General features: G+C 39.1%; 1 protein-coding gene and 1 non-coding gene across 2 annotated transcripts in view; both read right to left on the bottom strand.

Annotated features, from left to right (window-relative positions):
• The window catches only part of Ilk (integrin linked kinase), a 123,867-nt gene extending 116,632 nt beyond the window's left edge, over positions 1-7,235 (bottom strand). Inside the window, exon 1 of the mRNA XM_090390376.1 lies at positions 6,945-7,235. Coding sequence (XP_090246502.1) covers positions 6,945-7,033 — 89 coding nt within the window. The 5' untranslated portion in view covers positions 7,034-7,235. The remainder of the gene's footprint in view (positions 1-6,944) is intronic.
• Positions 7,236-7,723: 488 nt separating this feature from the next.
• Positions 7,724-7,796, bottom strand: TRNAT-UGU (transfer RNA threonine (anticodon UGU)). The gene has a single exon. It is a non-coding gene; the product is annotated as a tRNA-Thr (tRNA).
• Between the last annotated feature and the right edge of the window lie 11,212 nt (positions 7,797-19,008).

Consider the following 19,008-nt stretch of genomic DNA (forward strand, 5'->3'; position numbering starts at 1 on the left):
TCTACATCAGCATGTTCGGGAGGCAACTAGAGGGAGTAATACTCTTGATTTGATTATCAGCAGTGATTCTTCATGCATTAAGAATCTGCAGATAAATGAACCACTAGGTGGCAGTGATCACAGTGTGCTGAAGTGGGATTTACTCAAAGAGGTAACTACCATTAGGGGTAAAGGGAAGGGTTATTGCTTCCGTAAAGGCGACTACGATGGACTGAGACAGTATTTAAATTCTATACAGTGGGACCAACTGATGATGTTACCAACAGCAAATTCAAAATGGGAAGCATTCAAAGAACTTATCTTGGAAGCTACTAGGCTTTACATACCAACTAAGAAATATTGTTCAAGGTTTAGGCCAAAATGGATGTCAGATGAACTAATGAGGCATATGGCAGAGAAGAAAAATGAATGGGATACTTACAAATTAACACATGACACAGAAGCCTATGATAGATACAAGTTGATATGCAACCAAGTTACAAAGGAGGTTAGGCAGGCGAAGGCAGATTACGAGAAATCCTTGGCAAGGGATGCAAAGAAAAACAGCAAAGAGTTCTTTACTTATGTCAACTCTAGAAGGAAGGGGATGAATCAGATTGGTCCACTTGATATTGATGGGTCAACTGTTGATGATCCTGCTCAGGTAGCTAAAAACTAAATGAATATTTTGCATCGACATTCACACATGAGGAGTTATTCAGCAAGGGGAATGCCAGAGGTGTATTCAACTCTAGCAGTAAGCTACAGAATTTTGAAATAACTGGGAGTAAAGTGGAGGAGAAACTGTTGAAGATAAACACAAGAAAGGCACCCGGGGTGGATGGGATCTATCCAGTTATATTAAAGTAGGCAGCAAAGGAAGTAAACAAACCCTTAGCCATAATTATGAGAGCTTCCTTGGACTCAGGGGAGGTACCCATAGACTGGAAATGTGCAAATGTGACCCCAATTCATAAAGGAGGATCAAAGGCTGACACAAGTAATTATAGACCTGTGAGCTTAACTTCTGTTCCAGGAAAATTAATGGAGGCCCTGGTTAAAGAAGCACTGCAGGATCATTTAGACAAGACTTCAGTTATAGCTCAGACACAGCATGGTTTTGTTAAGGGGAAGTCTTGCCTGACCAACTTGATTGGATACTATGATGCAGTCACAAAAGAACTGGATGCAGGGAATAACTTTGATATTATATACTTGGATCTTAGAAAGGCTTTTGATACTGTTGCACATGGAAGACTGCTACACAAACTGGAGCAGTGTGACATTGGAGGCAAATTGCTGCTATGGATAAAGAGGTGGTTGAGGGGGAGAAGACAGAAAGTGGTAATCAATGGACACTGCTCATCGTGGACTAATGTTATTAGTGGAGTCCCTCAGGGCTCAGTGTTGGGTCCATTATTGTTTTCTGTATTTATAAATGATATTGATGATGGTATATCAAGCTTAATGTCCAAGTTTGCAGATGATACAAAGGTTGGCAGGGTTGTCAAGGACACTACTGACACTACACTGCTGCAACAGGATCTGGAAAGGTTGAGCAGATGGGCTGAGAGGTGGCAAATGAAGTTTAACATTGACAAATGTAAAGTACTACACATGGGAAACAGCAACCCCAGAGCAACGTATCAACTCTGTGGTGCTACACTGACAGTGGTAGAGAATGAAAGGGACTTGGGGGTGGTTGTGTAGGCAGATATGAAGTTCTCTGAGCAGTGCAGACGGGCTGCAAGAGTAGCTCATGGAGTATTGTCAATGATAAACAGGAATTTTTCCAGCAGGGATAAGGAGGTGATTATTCCATTGTATAAGGCAACGGTCAGGCCACACCTAGAGTACTGTATACAGGTCTGAAGGCCTCATTTCAAGAAGGATGTAGAGCTGCTGGAACGAGTACAGAGAAGGGCAACAAGATTAGTGAATGGAACAAAGGGGTGCTCTTACGAAGAAAGGTTTAAGTTTTGCAAATTACAGTGTCTGGAGACTAGGCACCAGTGAGGTGATCTGATAGAGGTGTATAAAGCCTTGAATGGTTTAAGCATGCTCAATGCTGATGGGATTCTTCCTCTAGCTCAGAAAAATCACCTGAGAGGGCATAAATTCAAATTGAGGAAAGACAGATGTAGGATAGACGTGCGGAAATTTGCCTTTAGCCAGCGGGTGGTTGGTTGGTGGAACAGACTTCCATCCCTTGTGGTGGAGGTTGATAGCCTAAATAAGTTTAAGGCTTAGCTGGACAGGTATTTTGAACGAACAGAGGGGTGAAGTGGAAGTGGGGTTTTTTCTTTTTTTTTTTTTTGGCTGATGCTGCATAAGCTTGCTTTCTTGCATCAAATGCCTCTACTAATGCTAATGCTAAAACACAAAAAATTTCATACTATGCTGCTTACAAGTTGCACTTATACAAATGCAAAATGCATTGTGGGCTGGGAGAGACACTCAAGTGATAAGAATTCCTGAACAAAGGTGAACAATTCTAGTACTAAGAATCAAAAGGTAAATAAAGGTGAACAGATCCAGTACTAGGAATTAAACGTGACGCCACACTGACCACCACAAGGGGCTCGGATTGGAGCAGCATAAATAAATTAATTTTTATTATAAAACTTGAATTTATTATTATTATTTTTTTTTTTTTTTTTGCATTTTCCGCGGCACACAGGTTGAGAAACACTGCATTATGGTTCAGTATAAAGTAACACGTTTTATTATTATTACTTATTTAACAAAACTTCAGTCTGCTTCTCAGGTTTACAACATTGAATTTCTCATAAATAAAAATAAAAACAGCACCTTCAATCAAGAAATTGACTTAAATATTTTTAAATCATTCATTTTATCCTCAGAAGGGATAACAAGTTCATAAATTGTTTCATTTGAAATATAACTTGTATCTTCATCTCTGTTGTCGATTGGTATTATTAGAGGGTCACACAACTCCTTCCATCATGGCATCTTTTCTCCAATATCTTCTTCCAAATTCTATACATGAGCACAAATTTTTTCCAAGTTTCTTTGCCAATCAGAGTTAATCTACAAATAGTTAAATCTAACAATCTATCCACAGATACATCCCCAGTAATATTAAACTCACCAATGTATTTTTTTAAAATCTGCCCATACATATTCAAAGCCATTAATATCACAGTAGCACGGCAGCAATCTTAAAACTAGTAATCCTTTTTGTTCAAGCATGGAATCAAATTTATATATTTTATTTTGAGAACAGCATTTTGCCAAATCTAAAAGTTAACGTTTCTAAGATGATCAATGAATCAATATTATTCCTAGAAAGCCAATTCATCACTTCCGGTTTTCTGAATGATGTGTTAGATTTGTTTAGCTGTATGAAATGATAGGGTGGGTTGTCTATAATTACTACAGCCTTTTCAGGTAAATTGGGTAACAGTTTATCTGATGCCCATTTTTCAAAAATTTAATTCATTTGACCATAATGTTCCCCACTGTTGTGTACAACAGTGGTTGTACACAACAGTTTGTACAACAAATCTGAATTATGAATAAATCCCATTTCTCCATCTGCACATAAAACAATAAGTTGTTTCAAAGAATTTCCTGATTGATAGAAGCAACATATTAGCATTAGCCTTAGTTGAGGCATATGATGCAAGAAAGCAAGCTTATAGAGCATTAGCCAAAAAAAAAAAAAAAAACCTACCCATTTCACCCATCCGGTCACTCAAATGTTTGTCTAGTTCAGCCTTAAATTTATTTAAGCTATCAACTTCCACAACAACAGACGGAAGTCTGTTCCAGGCAATCAATTACCCGCTGACTAAAGGCAAACTTTCACACATATATTCTACAACTGTCTTTCCTCAATTTGATCTATGCCACCTCAGATTCTTAATCTGAGCAAGTGGAAGTATCCCATCAGCACTGAGCCTGCTCAAACCATTGAAGGCCTTGTACACCTCTCAGGTGCCTAGATGCTGCAACTTACAGAATTTGAGCCTCTCCTGGTAAGAAAGCCCCTTTGTTCCTCTCACCAATCTTGTTGCCCTTCTCTGTACTTGCTCAAGCAACTCTACATCCTTCCTAAAACGAGGCCTCTGGATCTGTACACAGTACTCAAGGTGTGACCTGACCATTACCTTATACAAAGGTATAATCACTTCCTTGTCTCTGCTAGCAAAATTCCTATATATCATTGACAAAACTCCATAACTCCATATTCTGTCAGCCCATCTGCACTACTCAGAGAATTTCATATGCAACTGCACAATTACCCCCAGGTCTTTATCATTCTCCACCTCCCTGAAGTGGAGTATCACACAGTTGGTACGTTTCTCTTGGGTTACTGCTACCCATATGCAGTACTTTGCATTTATTATTATTAGCCATATGGTGCAAGGAAGCCTGAGGGTTATGCTGCACCATCCAAAAAAAATTTGAGTTACCCTGAGAGAGAGAGAGAAGTAAAAGGAAATCACCAAGAAAGAGAAGAATGATGATATCCATGTAAGAACCCTGGGTGTGCTAAGCCCATACTCGCCAAATGTGCTCCTGGGGTTAATTTGTAAATATTAAACTTCAGTTGCCACTTCTCAGCCCATCTACATAACTTTTTCTAGATCCTGTTGCAGTAGCATATTGTCTTTACTATCATTAACAATCCTGCCAACCTTTGTATCATCTGCAAACTTGGACATTACGCCTGATATACCTTCATCGAAATCATTAATAAATACACAAAATAACATTGGGCCCAAACCCTGGGGGTCTCCACTTTATAACATTAGTCCATTTATTACCACTCTTTGCAGTCTCCCACTCAACCGTCCCTTTAACCATTGCAGCAACTTGCGCTTAATTCCATGCAGCTCCAATTTGTACAAGTCTTCCATGTGCAACAATATCAAAAGCTTTCCCAAAATCCAAGTATATGATATCAAAATTATTTTTTGCATCCAGTTCCTTTGTGACCACATCATAGTATCCAATCAAATTGGTCACACAAGACTTCCCCCCCTTAACAAACCCATGCTGTGTCTGAACTATTACTGCAGTCTTGTCTAGGTGATCATGCATCACTTCTTTATCCAATGACTCCATTATTTTCCCCAGAACAGAAGTTAGACTAACAGGTCTATAATTATTTGCATCACCCTTTGAACCCTTTGTGAACTGGCGAAACATTTGCACATCTCCAGTCCATGGGGACTGTCCCTGAATCTAAGGATACTCTCATAATTAAGGCTAAGGGTTTGCTTACTTCCTTTGCTGCCTCCTTTAATATAACTGGATAGATTCCATCTGCCCCAGATGCCTTTTTTATGTTTAACTTCAACAATTTCTCCTCCGCTTTGCTCTCCGTTATTACAAAATCATTTAGCTCCCAGTGAGAATTCAGCACACAGGATTCCTTATGTGTGAATGTAGATGCAAAATACTCATCCAGTTTGTCAGCTATCTGAGCATGAACAACAACAGTTGAACTACCAACATCAAGTGGACCAATCTGATTCATCCCCTTCCTTCTAGAGTTTACATAAGTAAAGAAGTCTTTGTTGTTTTTCTTTTCATCCTTTGCCAAGGATTTCTGGTAATCAGCCTTTGCTTGCCTAACCTCCTTTGTGACTTAATTACAGACTAGCTTATATCTGCCATAGGCTTCTGTGTCACCTGCTAATTAAGTTCATGAATGGGTTAAGTTATTATTTATTATTATCAGCTATATGGTGCAAGAAAGCCAGAGGATTTTGTGGCACCAGCTAAAAAAACCAAAAAAATAAAAAATAAAAAATTCCCGATTTATCCAGAGAGAGAGAGAGAGAGAGACAGGGAATCACCAAGAAAGAGAAGAATGATGATATCCACCTTAGGACCCTGGGTGTGCCAAGCCCATACTCACCAGATGTAAGCCCCAAGTTCATAAATAAATCAAATCTAAAATACTGAAAAGGCAAATGTCAGGTATCAAGGACCGGATGTTATATTTGATATTTCACCATTTGTAGTTCATACATCGAATCTAAGCCATCAAAATGTCAAGTGTCAGGTATGGGTTTTCGATACCTGACATCAAATGAGTGTCCCATAACTGCCATTCACCATCAAAAATTCCTGTTAGCAAGTGCCTAAGCCAAATGTTTGTAAATCACATTACTGCAGTTGAGAAAGCTGTTTGAAGTATGGTCACCCATTTCAGCCATAATAAATGAAATGAAAACAGAATGGTGATTGTGGGTGTTAAAAAAAAAAAAAAAAGAAACTGAAACTGATAGTATTAAAAAATATAATGAATACTTTAATTAGCTACATTAACGAAATGCTAGTTATTAACAGCATTATAACCGAAAAACACAAAAACCATTCAAATGTATTTTTTGTCAAAGGTTTTTGTAAAATGCATTTTTTTTTTTTTTTTTTTTTTTTCAATGGTTTAGACAACACATGATAAACTCATGCGCCACTGCTGATCGATGGGCATACTACGATTTGTCACGAATGTGTTCGAACTTCATATTGCCAATAATTATCTAAGAAATTTTTACAGAAGTAATCAGAAAACTAGGAATTAATAAAAATAAAATGAATTATATAAATTTATCAACTAGAATGGCATGCGGTGTATTCTGGATAACATTCAAGTAATGTATAAACTACAAAACGCCAACATATTATTATTATTATTAGCCATATGGTGTAAGGAAGCCTGGGGCTTATGCTGCACCAACCAAAATAAAATTTCTGAATTATCCCGAGAGAGAGAAGTAGAAGGGAATCACCAAGAAAGAGAAGAATGATGATATCCAGCTCAGACCCTGGGTGTGCCAAGCCCATACTCACCAGATGTGAGCCCCTGGGATTATTACATCTAGGCTTTTGAGGTTAGGCTTATGAGGTTATCTAGGTTATTTACATCTAGGCAAATAACCTAAGTATTATATATATATATGTTCTATGGAAATGATACAACTTACCCTTGATTCATATCATGTTCTGTGTCATCAAGCCATACTCGGACATTAAAGGCGTTGCCTTCCCGACACCAGTGAAATATATCTTCCATGGCTATATTCCTTTTGTAACAATTAAATAGGTAAGTAAAACACGTGATATAAACAACTTCACTAAGTGAAACGGAATTTTTCTGCTGTGTTAACTAAGCCTTGCTAAATAAAACTGAAGGAATCTGGCCTCAAAACGAACGAAAACATCTCTCCACCCACGTTGCTTCCTACCTACCGGGATGTGGACGTTGTTTTCCATAAACAGCATGCACACAGATCAAATGATGTAATAATAGTGGTAATTTATGATCTTAACATTAGTCACATATTATGTGACTAATGTAACAACAAATAAATCATTAACTATTTTAAAATTAAGATTTCGCTTCTTGAACATAGTATTTATACCGAACTTTTTTTTTTTAGTTTATTATTTATAGTGATAATGATAATAATAGGAAAAACAATAGAAATATTTTTTTTTCTTTCTTTCTGATATGAAAGAAAGATTATAAACTTTTAATGTGTCTTACATATCGGATTTGTAAGACGGCCATATATTTCTTTTGCATATGGAATGCATTAATATGAAACGATACAGAAGTGTGAAATATGAGGAGCGCGTTAAAATTTTCTCTTCTCTTATTGAATTTTTAACAACCGTGTACTAACGTTGCAACTGCGGTTTATTTGATCAAAATATGTTTTTTACTGGCATAAAAAGTGAAAGTAAAACAAATATTCCTTTCAGCCCCCAGTGAGGATCGAACTCACGACCCCTGGTTTACAAGACCAGTGCTCTAACCACTGAGCTATGGAGGCTTATGTGCAAGAGTTCTGTTCTTCTCTATTTCATTTATGACTACATTTCTCCCCCTTTTCAGTATAGTGATAGTTTTTTTTTTAATGGAAAATAGCTGTCCTTTTTTTTTTAAAACGTACAGCCAACAACCGAACAATAAAAAGTTTTACTTAGCACCAACTGTTATTTTGTAATACGCTAATTATTCATCTTTATAGTTTTATTATTATCCCCCTCCTAACAAATAACCAAATTAATTTAAATTTGTCTAAGCGAATTTTAAGATTCTAAAGATCCAGGAATTATTTAATTCAAAGTTCTTTTTGAATTTGGATATCATGATGTCACGCAAACTATAGTACGCGCAACAGAGTAGTAATATTACTCTGTGGTACACGCATTCCTATGGATCTACGAGATGATTAGAAGTTCACGCATCACACCAGTTCATGTTTTTTGGTTTCGTGCATTTCTTGAAGCAAAGCCTAGACATAAACAATTCTTATATATGAAATGTCCCTCTCAGCAGACTGGGACGAATTTTTCTTTTTCTTTTTTTTTTTTTTTTTAATTGGTTGTTTAGAATTATTTTTGTTTGTCGATCACAATGTTTTGTTCTTGAGAACAATAAAATAAAACGACATTTTTACGTTACAAACTGCCATACGGGATAAGGGTTAATTAAAGCGACGCATCAAAAGTGGGCTCTTCGCCGAAAAATTTCCCAAGATACTGGGTTACCATAATCTACTGAGCAGGCAGGCTGAATTTGGCACAGATTAGGATTTAGATTGGTTGTGTTATTGATTGATTGGTAATGCTTTAGCGTCAGCCCGTGTCGCTAAAGCATTACCAATCCAAAGCGTCACGGAATCGGAGTGTTTCCGCTCCGACGTGAACCTGCGATTCCAACCTGTATTGAATATGCAGAGTAGTAACCAGTGTTGAATCCGCAGAGTAGTAACCAGTGTTGAATCCACAGAGTGGTAACATATCTTACTTCTCTGTGGTTGCATCCAGGTGTGAGTTTTACCCCCGGTGGAATATAATTCCACCCCGTCGGTGAAAAATAGTAATTTTTATTTTATAAATTTATGTCAAATAAACACATCATGAAAAATCACATTGACTAGGTGTGGTACTTGTTAAATGGTACACGGCGAAAATAAATCACTAAAATTCAAAAGACACAAAAATTTCAAAATAATTAAATGAGCAAAATATTTCTGGCTGCATAAATTGTAACTAAAAGCCACTATTTAAGGTGTCCGCATTTTCGTTTTATGGTTTTTATGTTCCCTTTATTTTCTCACAAACCATCTCTTGATAGTGTTACACACAAACGGTCTACTTGCGACTAATTCTTTGTTTGTATATCGCAAACAAGATCGCAGGCCGCGTATAGGTTCACCTGAATTGGTTCCTGACAGATGCAGTTCTAATTATAAAGTGTCCTGCGGCTCTCAGGGCTGGACTAAACGATGTCCAGGCAGAGGAAAGAATCTACTGCAGCCACTAATTCAATCTTCGACATAGTGACATGTTTTGCGGCAAGCGGCACCGGTGCTTTCGCACAACTCCGCATTTGGATTACTTGTGAAGTAAGACAGTACTGTCAAGGGCAGATAGCAAACGTTAGTGTACGTTCATGTTTGCTTAGTGTGGATTACATTGTTCGTGTGGCCGCTTAGCCTAGAACCTGTGGAGCACCACAGACCGCTAGTTACCGTTACTGGCGCTGTGAGTCGGACCAGGCAAGTAGGAAGAGAACTCTGGCAGGCCAACCCACGGGATAAACATGAGCTTCCAAGGGAAGGCCCAAAAATTTTTTTTTTTTTTTTGAAATAGGAGAAGGGGTCCGAGACAGAGGAGAAGAAAGAAAGTAAGTAGAAGAGAGAGTGCGAGGTAGGATGGGCTCCCCTTTGGGTTGAGCCAACTCTACCTCAGGAAAAGTAGAAAAAATTGCGAGGTCAGGTTGCCTAATGGCATGACCCTGCATTTGACAAGCCAAATGTCAGTCCCACTCCCAGAGGAGTATTTATGTGAATTCCTACTCTAATAAGAAAGGCAGATATTGTCCCACACCTCGAAGAGAAGCGGTGTCAACAAGTGAGTGGATCCCACCCTGGACAAGGGCCCAGTGTTAGCAATTAAATCTTCATCAGCCAAGGGTAACTTGAAGGCAATGAGCAGTGTCCCTCGCTCGGCAGGGGATATGGGTCATCTCAAGTTAGGGGCTGGGTGGAGGCACAGGGATTCTTGAAGCTCAAGGATTCCTTGGAGTTCTTGTGTCTAATGTAGAGAAGTCCTTTTGGGTTGGTGGGTTTGTAAGAGAATTTCCTTTTGTGAGCGTCGAGAGATTCCTGTTATGTCAGGATAAAGACCAGTATCTTGTTGGTGTTTTCTTTGATTCCATTCAGAAGATGTTCTGTGAATTCAGTTTTCGGTCCATTATAAAACGAGGGTGTTCTGAACAGTTTGCTCTAGGTGGATTTCAAATACAGTCTGGGCATAAATAGTGAAGGCTTTGTAGTGGGTTTCGTTAATTATGTAGAGATGTTCCTGCCCATGGGCCATATTTCCAGTTCTGGTAATTAGGAGACGTCTGGGTAAATCATAAAAAGGCAATTATGCATGAGGTGAATCCAGTCTTCATTATCGCCGGAAGGACCCAGAGAAGAATCGGTGAGACCCACGACATGCAGCTTGGCCCGGAACGATCCAGGAGCAGTGAGGAAGAACGAATCGTGAAGGACTGGTGGGTACTAGGGAGTAGGTTTTGGTGCAGTAATCAACTTGTGGAAGAAATCTTTTAGTTGTTTAACCTTTGACTGTTTGCTCCCAAGATCGTTGCCAATGCTGCAAGAGCTTGGAATAAATCTGTTTCATTTCGTTTTTTGGATCATTAGCCAGATTGAGTGTTGTCTAGAATGGTGGTAGGAATTGCTCTCTTTATGCGGTATGCAAGGCAACGACCAATAACTTCCAGGTCCAGAGGCAGAGTACCTGCTAAGACATGGAGGGCAAGAATACTGACTTTGTGGCAAGCTCTGGTCACAGTGAGTAGGATATTGCGTTGAATTGCATGTAGCTTTATTTATTACGTGCAATGATAGCACAAGGAGACCACATGCCTGCACCAGAGCACACAGCTGGTAAGAAGATGGTTTTGAAAAGTAGCATGAGAGTCCTCCTCTTCAAACCGCAGTCTGTGCTGCTAATTCTAACGAGCATGGAGGTATAACGACGTATTTTTTGGAGAGGTAATTAAGATGATGTTACAATAGCAATAAAGGCATGTGATACAAGAAAGAAAGCGTATGAGCTTATGCAGCATCAGACAAAAAACAAAAAAAAAAAAAAAAAAAAAAATTCACACAACCATTCCTTCTAATGTTTGTTCAGTTTCTCCTTGAATTTATTTAAGTTACCAGCTTCCATAACGACAGATCGAAGTTTGTTCCAGAAATTAACCACCCGCTGGCAAAAGGCAAATTTCTGCACATCTATTCTACAACGGCCTTTCCTTAATTTAAATTTTATGCCCTCTTAGGTTCATAATCTGAGCAAGTGGAAGAATCCCATCAGAATTCAGCATGTTCAACCCATTCATGGCCTCAGCACAATGATAGCACAAAGAGACCATATGAATAAATAAATAAATTTTCTGTTTATACTCCGGGACGACCAAACGGTCAGAGGAGTTCACAAGATAGACAGAATACAAGAAACAGCACCGTTTTCAGTAGTCACGGGCTTGAACCCCGGTCACTCAAGGCACGTGTACTTATGCACCCGCGCGCCTGACCACTAGGCTACGGCGGCCTGTTAATGCCTGCACCAGAGCATACAGCTGGTAAGAAGATGGTTTTGTAAAGTAGCACGCTCAAGCAAATCAACATCCTTCCTAAAATGAGGCCTCCTGACCTGTACGCAGTACTCAAGGTGTGGCCTGACCATTGCCTTATACAAAGGGATAATCACCTCCTTTTCCCTGCTGGCAAAATTCCTGTATATCATTGAGAAATCCCCATGACGGTTTAGTTGCAGCCTATAAACAATATATTTCATAAGCATTTGATTGTATATATTCATCTTTATTGTAATATTACAAGATTGCATGAAGATAAGCTTAGAGGGCTCGAATGATTTATCGGAAAAATTAACAAATGAAGTGATTGATACAAACGCAAAGAAAAAGCAAAGGAGAAGAGGATAATTACAATAACATACTAGCATGTTTGATTATATTTTGTAGTATTTATTTTTTTCTTTTTGCAAATTTTAATCGATGATTTTAATATTTTTAAACAGTGATTATTGTCAATAATGTGGTTTTTGTGAACTGACTAGTAGTATTCAGATGTTAAATAATAAATATTTTCTTTTGATTCCTATTTTAATTTCTCATATTCTCTTATTATAACATTTCTTGCTAGCAAAATTCCTGTATATCATTGACAAACCCCATGACGTTTTGGTCGCAGCCTATAAACAATACATTTCATAAACTTTTCATTGTATATGCATCTGTACAGTAATATTGCAAGAGCCTTGAGGATGGTCCTTGAAGTTGTCACAGACATTCTCTCAGATATGCCAGACAAGCTGTATTTGCTACATGGGAGTCTAAAACGCTGATGGAACTGATATTCGAGTGACATTAAAATCAAGTGGACCCAATTTTGGCGTAGTCCGGATGGTTTGTGAGAGCCAAATCTTCTGCTTGCACCTTCACGATGGTGGGACTATTAGTAATCCTGGGTGTAACCTCCATGCACAACAACATGGTGGGTGGCCATCCAGGTTGAACCAACTTAAGCAGGGGGTCGAGCCCACACCACATGGAGGATGCAATACCACCACTTTGTTTATTGGAGGCTTGAAGTGGTGGAACCCATGTTTAGTCTACAGAGCTAAGTTCCAGTCAACCCTTCCCCATCTCTTCCATCATGCAGTATGACTGATAACATTTTAGGTTCAAGATCTTGCCATGAACATCATGGCAGGAATCTTCTTTATTTCGAGGGGTACAGCTCTAAAACGGTTTTCGCAAGCCGGCCGCTAGTTAGTACACCGGACCGGACCTATTGGTAACTCTCTAGGAGGCTTCCGGGTCAGATAGTGTATAATCTTGCTACCTCTAATCTTCCAGATAGTGACTGGAGGGAGTCCGAGTAGTGTGAATGCGGGGGTATTGTCGACGCCAAGTTATGTCAAAGATCTGTGTATATTCTTACAATGTGTACGCCATATCCAAAAATTTCATTACTTCATAGAGCGTGTCCCCCAGCCCCAACTTTTTGTTACTATTGAATACACCATGAATTGTCAAACTAATAGAGTAAGCTTATCTGCAAAAATATCTTAGCCTCCTAAACAATTCCTAGTTCATTTCACAAATATGCGTGGTCTCAATTCTAACCTCAACGGTGTCAATTTCCACTTGCAGTCTGCCAAACCCCATGTTCCTTTCCTGACAGAATCTCAGTTATCGGTTGATTCAACTCTGCTCATTTCAGCTTCCCAAACTATTCGCTGCATGATTCCTTTCGCCTCAAACGTGGTACTTGTATATATGTCCGTTCCGATATTTCCTGTCAGAGAAACTTGGTAATTCGGAATCTCCTCTTTTCGATCTTCTTTAGCTTAAAATCTCTCTCTCTCTCTCTCTCTCTCTCTCTCTCTCTCTCTCTCTCTCTCTCTCTCTCTCTCTCTCTCTCTACCTCATTCTGTCAAATTCACCTGTTCTCTCTACTGTTCTCCCAACTCCAGGGGCTCACATCTGGTGAGTATGGGCTTGGCACACCCAGGGTCCTCAGCTGGATATCATCATTCTTCTCTTTCTTGGTGATTTCCTTCTACTTCTCTCTCTCTCTCTCTCTCTCTCTCTCTCTCTCTCTCTCTCTCTCTCTCTCTCTCTCTCTCTCTCTCTCTCTCTCTCTCTCTCACACACACACACACACACACACAGGGTAACTCAGGGTAACTCAGAAATTTTTTTTTGGCTGGTGCAGCATAAGCCTCAGGCTTCCTTGCACCATATGGCTAATAATAATAATAATAATAATAATAACTCCACTAATCACTTGAAGCTCTTTGAATTCCTCTCTTTGCGATTTGACTTTCTCCAGTCCAAGTTTCCTAAAAGCGAGGTAATTTTCCTTGGTGATTTTAATGTTCACAACTCCAGCTGTCTTCCGTTTTCTAGTCACACCGACCCAGCTGGTCGAGATGCTGAGGCTTTTGCACTTACTAATGACTTTGCACAGATTATTTATTTACCTATAAGAATACCGAACAATCCTACCCATACAGCCAAGACTCGTGATCTTTTTCTCACAAATAACCCTGCTAAGTACACGGTCGAAATGTATGCTCCTTTAGGCACCTCAGATCACAACTGGTGATTGTCTCTTCTCCAATGGAGCCTTTTTCTCATGACTATTCCCAACCTCGTTTTGTTTGGCATTACAAGAATGCAAAATGGGATGACCTGCGTCATTTCTTTTCCTTGTTCGGATGACTGTTTCAAAACTTCTGAAGTCAACGTTTGCTCAGATCGTGTCAGTGAAATCATTCTTAGAGAAATGGAATCCTTTATTTGACACTACACTGTTCAAGAGAAAAACGTTGCATATCATGATTAGCTTGTTTCCAATTCTTCAGTTTCATTTTCTGCCTACACCAAAGCTCGCAAAAATTGTAAAGCAGTAATTAATCAGTTCAAACTAGATTTTGAACAAGCTAAGAGTAGAAAACTTGCTTCTTGCCCTAATGGTAACTCAGCATTCTGGTCTCTTGCGAAAGCTACTGGGCGCAACTTTTGCCCATCTCTTCTCCTACCTCTGCCAAATCCAGATGGTTCTGTTGTCACTTCAGCCAAGGATAAAGCTGGTCTGCTAGCATCCCATTTTTCTTCCAACTCATGTATTAAACACCTCCCACCAATCCCAAAACGCTCCATTCAATTCCTCCTGTTGTCTTCTGTCAAAAAGATGTCAGGAGAATTTTGAGGAATCTTGATGCTAAGAAAGCTCCAGGTCCTGATGGAATTTCTCCACTTGTTCTCAAAACCTGTGCACCTGAACTTATTGTTGTTCTTTGCCGCCCTTTTTCACTTTCTTTTTCACGGGCCATGGAGCATTTAATGCCAAACTCACCTACTTTGGGATCATCCAGGACACTCTATGTATCTGTGGAAAAGTGGAGAGTTTGCATCATCTGATATTTGACTGAGAACTCTAAGAAGACATCAGATGCATTCTCATCACAAAAATAACGTACCTGCCACGAAACATGGAACAACACCTACTGGACAAGGCGGATGAATACAAAGCCTTTACGAAGTTTACGCAAGCACTATTTGCGCGAAGAAAAGCCCTCAGTGGGAAATTCGTAACTCCCGAAAACAACGCCGGTTTACTTGATTGACCAAAGAGGACTCAACACTGGGCTACTCCGACTGCAAACGTTACACTGCCCAATGCAGGGATAGAACAACGGCCTAGACGACTCAGCAATGCCACAAGAATGGGCTTCATGGATGGCACAACGTTCCCATGTATGACCAAAAACCAACCTAACAACTCTTGGATGGGACTGCACAGTCCCAGGAACTGCAACCGGTCTTGACCTACTTGATTTGACTACGGCATCTGCTGTTTTGCTGCCAGTGTCATTCTGGCGATCCGTACCGACTCAATTACCTTTATTCCTTCCCCTGGGCGGGAGGGGAGGGGATGAGCCTATCTCCTCCCCTCTTCTTCCCCTGGTGGGGTGTGCTCCTGGCGGGGAATGTCACCACTGATCTGTCTGGGATCGCCTTCTATATAGTCCCAATATTTCTGATGTCTCCCCCAGTCTTCAGTCTCCCTACCACTCTAACTAAAATGACAGCATACGCCCTCTAAATTAACAGCCAAATTACTAGCGTTAAAATTCAAACCTCACTCTTATTAAACCATTTCGGCTTAAACAAACTACAGAGCTTACCCCCTTCTTTTCTTTTTTTTTACAATAGGCCATTGCCACTGAAATCTTCGGAAACTAGGTGGCAGGGCCTGCCAGAATACTAAATATAATCTGCTGGGTACCTGACCTGCCTCCTCTTGGCAAACTGTGGGCAACAGTGGGTCCCATTAGGGCTCCAACGGCTAAATGGTCAGAAGATACGACGAACCACGACATTACACTACAGAACAATACCCATATATTGTTTTTTAAATCTCTGGCCTCCACAGAGTACTGTTTCCCAAACAATACATACAATGCGGAGATGGGGAAAACCCCTGGTGCCGTTAGACCCTAAATACTTTACACTTTACTTCACCTAAACATCACACCAAAAATATCTTCGCCCACGTCCCATCCTATCAACTCAAGCGACATCAACACCCACGATTGGCCTTTCTTTTTTCTTTCTTTTTTTCGTTGTTATTGGCGCATCGGCTTCTGTGGCCATAGTGCACCTCCCAAGGTTTTTTGCAGTACTTTGATCCAAGCCCGAGGCGGGATTCGAACCCGCGACCTTTGGGTTGCCAGGCAGGCGCTTTACCCACCCGGCTAGCCCGGTCGGCTCCCCACGATTGGCGCTGGTAAGTGTATGAACGTTGTGTGTATATATGAATGTTGTATGTGTGTGTGTGTTATTATATATATATATATATATAACTGATATTAAACATAAATCAAAATTAATGCCAATATCATGGCAAAACTGTTGAGCGAAAAATAATAAATTATACATAATAATTCTTATGTTTAATTTATTATTTTACGCTCAACAGTTTTGCCATGCTCCTGGCATTAATTTTGATTTATGTTTAATATCAGTTATACATTGGGCATCATTTGGAGGAATGTGCATTTTACTGCCTCTAATGATAGCTTTATATTTATTTTCTTCATTTTCGTATTATATTTTGTACCATTTTTTTATTTTTTTAACTACTTTATTATGTTAATATATATATATATATATATATATATATATATATAATACAATATAAGGATACTTTTTTTTTTAGGTCCTAGCTACTGAAATCTCAGGAAATTAGGTAGCAGGACCTGCCAGAGTGAAACTAAAACTATTGGGTTCCTGGTCTGTCTCCATGGGGCGAAGGTGGGAATTTAGCAGGGGTCCAGCGTCTAAACGATCATTGGAGATATACAATATCCATACACATTTAAATCTTTGGCATTTCCAGCAAACTGGAACACCCACAACGAAAACTACCCAAGATGGGGAAACTCCTGGTGCTGTCTGACACTAAATACACCTTACACCTTACCTAAACATCATTGCTGATCAGGTACACCTTTTCATGGCAACCGTCTTCCCCTCTGGCGGTGCCGTCTTTCAGCAGGATAATGCGCCATGCCACACCGCCCGAATTATTCGAGACTGGTTCGCGGAGCATGAGGAAGACTTCCAGGTATTGCCCTGGCCTCCAAATTCCCCAGACATCAATCCCATCGAACAGCTGTGGTTTGTGTTGGAAAAGCAACTCTGATCTGCGGCGAGTCAACCACGGACCTTACAGGAGTTAAAGGATCTGCTAGTTACGTGTTCATACCAGATACCACAAGACACATTTAGAAATCTTGTAGCGTCCATGCCTCGCCGGGTACGAGTTGCTTTGGCTGCACGTGGAGGACCAACATCATATTAGGTAGGTGGTCATAATGTTTTGGCTCATCGGTATATATGCATATTATGCATAAATATAAATATACAGATTTCTTTGTAACATATACATGTGTTGTAAATATTAAATAATAATAAAAAATATACAAATATAATACATGTTTCCCCCGAAGTTTACATTCTTTCCCGGTGCATGTATCTCCGAAGTTTATATTCTCCCACTCGGTGCAAACGCTCTGGGTTCAACACTGTCTCCATAGTCGGGAAGGATTTAGTTTTGACTCCACTGAAAAGAATTAATGTAATCAGATGATTACCACAAGAATACCTTGTATGGAGTTTTCTTTTGACTGTAAGTTGTTGATAACTGAAAACGACTTTCAAATGCAGATAGCTGAAGGAGCAACAGTTTGGAAAAAATTCAATGTCGAGCTTTCTAGTTTTCAATGTTGGACAATAACTTGAAACTGAAGCGCACTCAAAAGAATATAATTTAGAAGATAACTTTAACCCCACAAACGGGTTACAAGTCCGAATTAATCCCCAAAAAGTTTTTCTTCAATTTTATTTTATAAAGTTAACTTCAAAAACATAAAATTAGCGATGTAAACCTCACCAAGCGACCACAGTTCAGTTCGGAAATAAGGCGCTCCAGATCAAAGGGGTTGATTTCCTCCCTTTACCATAGCAGGTCATACAAGACAGACGTTGATGTTCATTCAAAACGATAAAATATTATTTCTTCTTTGAAATTAAAATAGATATTTTTCCCCTTGAGAAAAAAAAAAAAAATAATAATACTACAATGTGCACATTGGAGACAAACAGCGAATTAAAAACAAATCCGATTTAAAAATTAACTAGGCCATGAGTATTTTGTCCTAATTCACTATCAAAAGCGCATAATTAGCATCAAAAACAACAATAGGAATAAACCGCTACATTCTAATTTTTTTTTTTTTTTTTTTTTTTGTTTTTCAAGTAGTGCTGATCAACCTGCAAAGACGTTCGATCGTCACAAAGTATGCACCCAAAGAGGCTTAAAAGTGTCATTGATCAATACTCTCTCTCTCTCTCTCTCTCTCTCTCTCTCTCAGGGTAATTTGGGAATTTTTTTTTTTTTTTTTTTTTTTTTTTTTTTGGCTAGTGCAGCATAAGCCTCAGGCCTCCTTGCACCATGTGGCTAATAATAATAATAATAATAATAATAATAATAATACCAGTTAATGTGTATATGGGTAGTCAATAAAACTGCTTTTTGTAAATTTTACGTGCCTGTTTCTTTATTTTAAGGATAAGAAGTGATGACAGTTTTCCAACTTTTGGATTTGGTTTTAGGCTTGTTAAGATTAAACCGAATGTTAACTTAATGAAAATTTTCAAAATTAATGCGTCTGGTAGAAAAATAACTATTCATTTCGATTGTCAAAGCAAATTGAGCGTTCTCATCGCCAATCTACTGTCTAAGACCGTAGATTAGGGTTCACAACGCTAATCTACTGTCTAAGACAGTCCCCATTAACAAAAGGCAAAATCAACTTGTTTTCCAGCTTTTTTCTTGAAATTTTAAACTCAAACAGCGT

The sequence above is a fragment of the Mastigoproctus giganteus genome, chromosome 2 (genome assembly GCF_048544385.1).
Source record: "Mastigoproctus giganteus isolate SK-2022 chromosome 2, ASM4854438v1, whole genome shotgun sequence".
NCBI lineage: Eukaryota > Metazoa > Arthropoda > Arachnida > Uropygi > Thelyphonidae > Mastigoproctus > Mastigoproctus giganteus.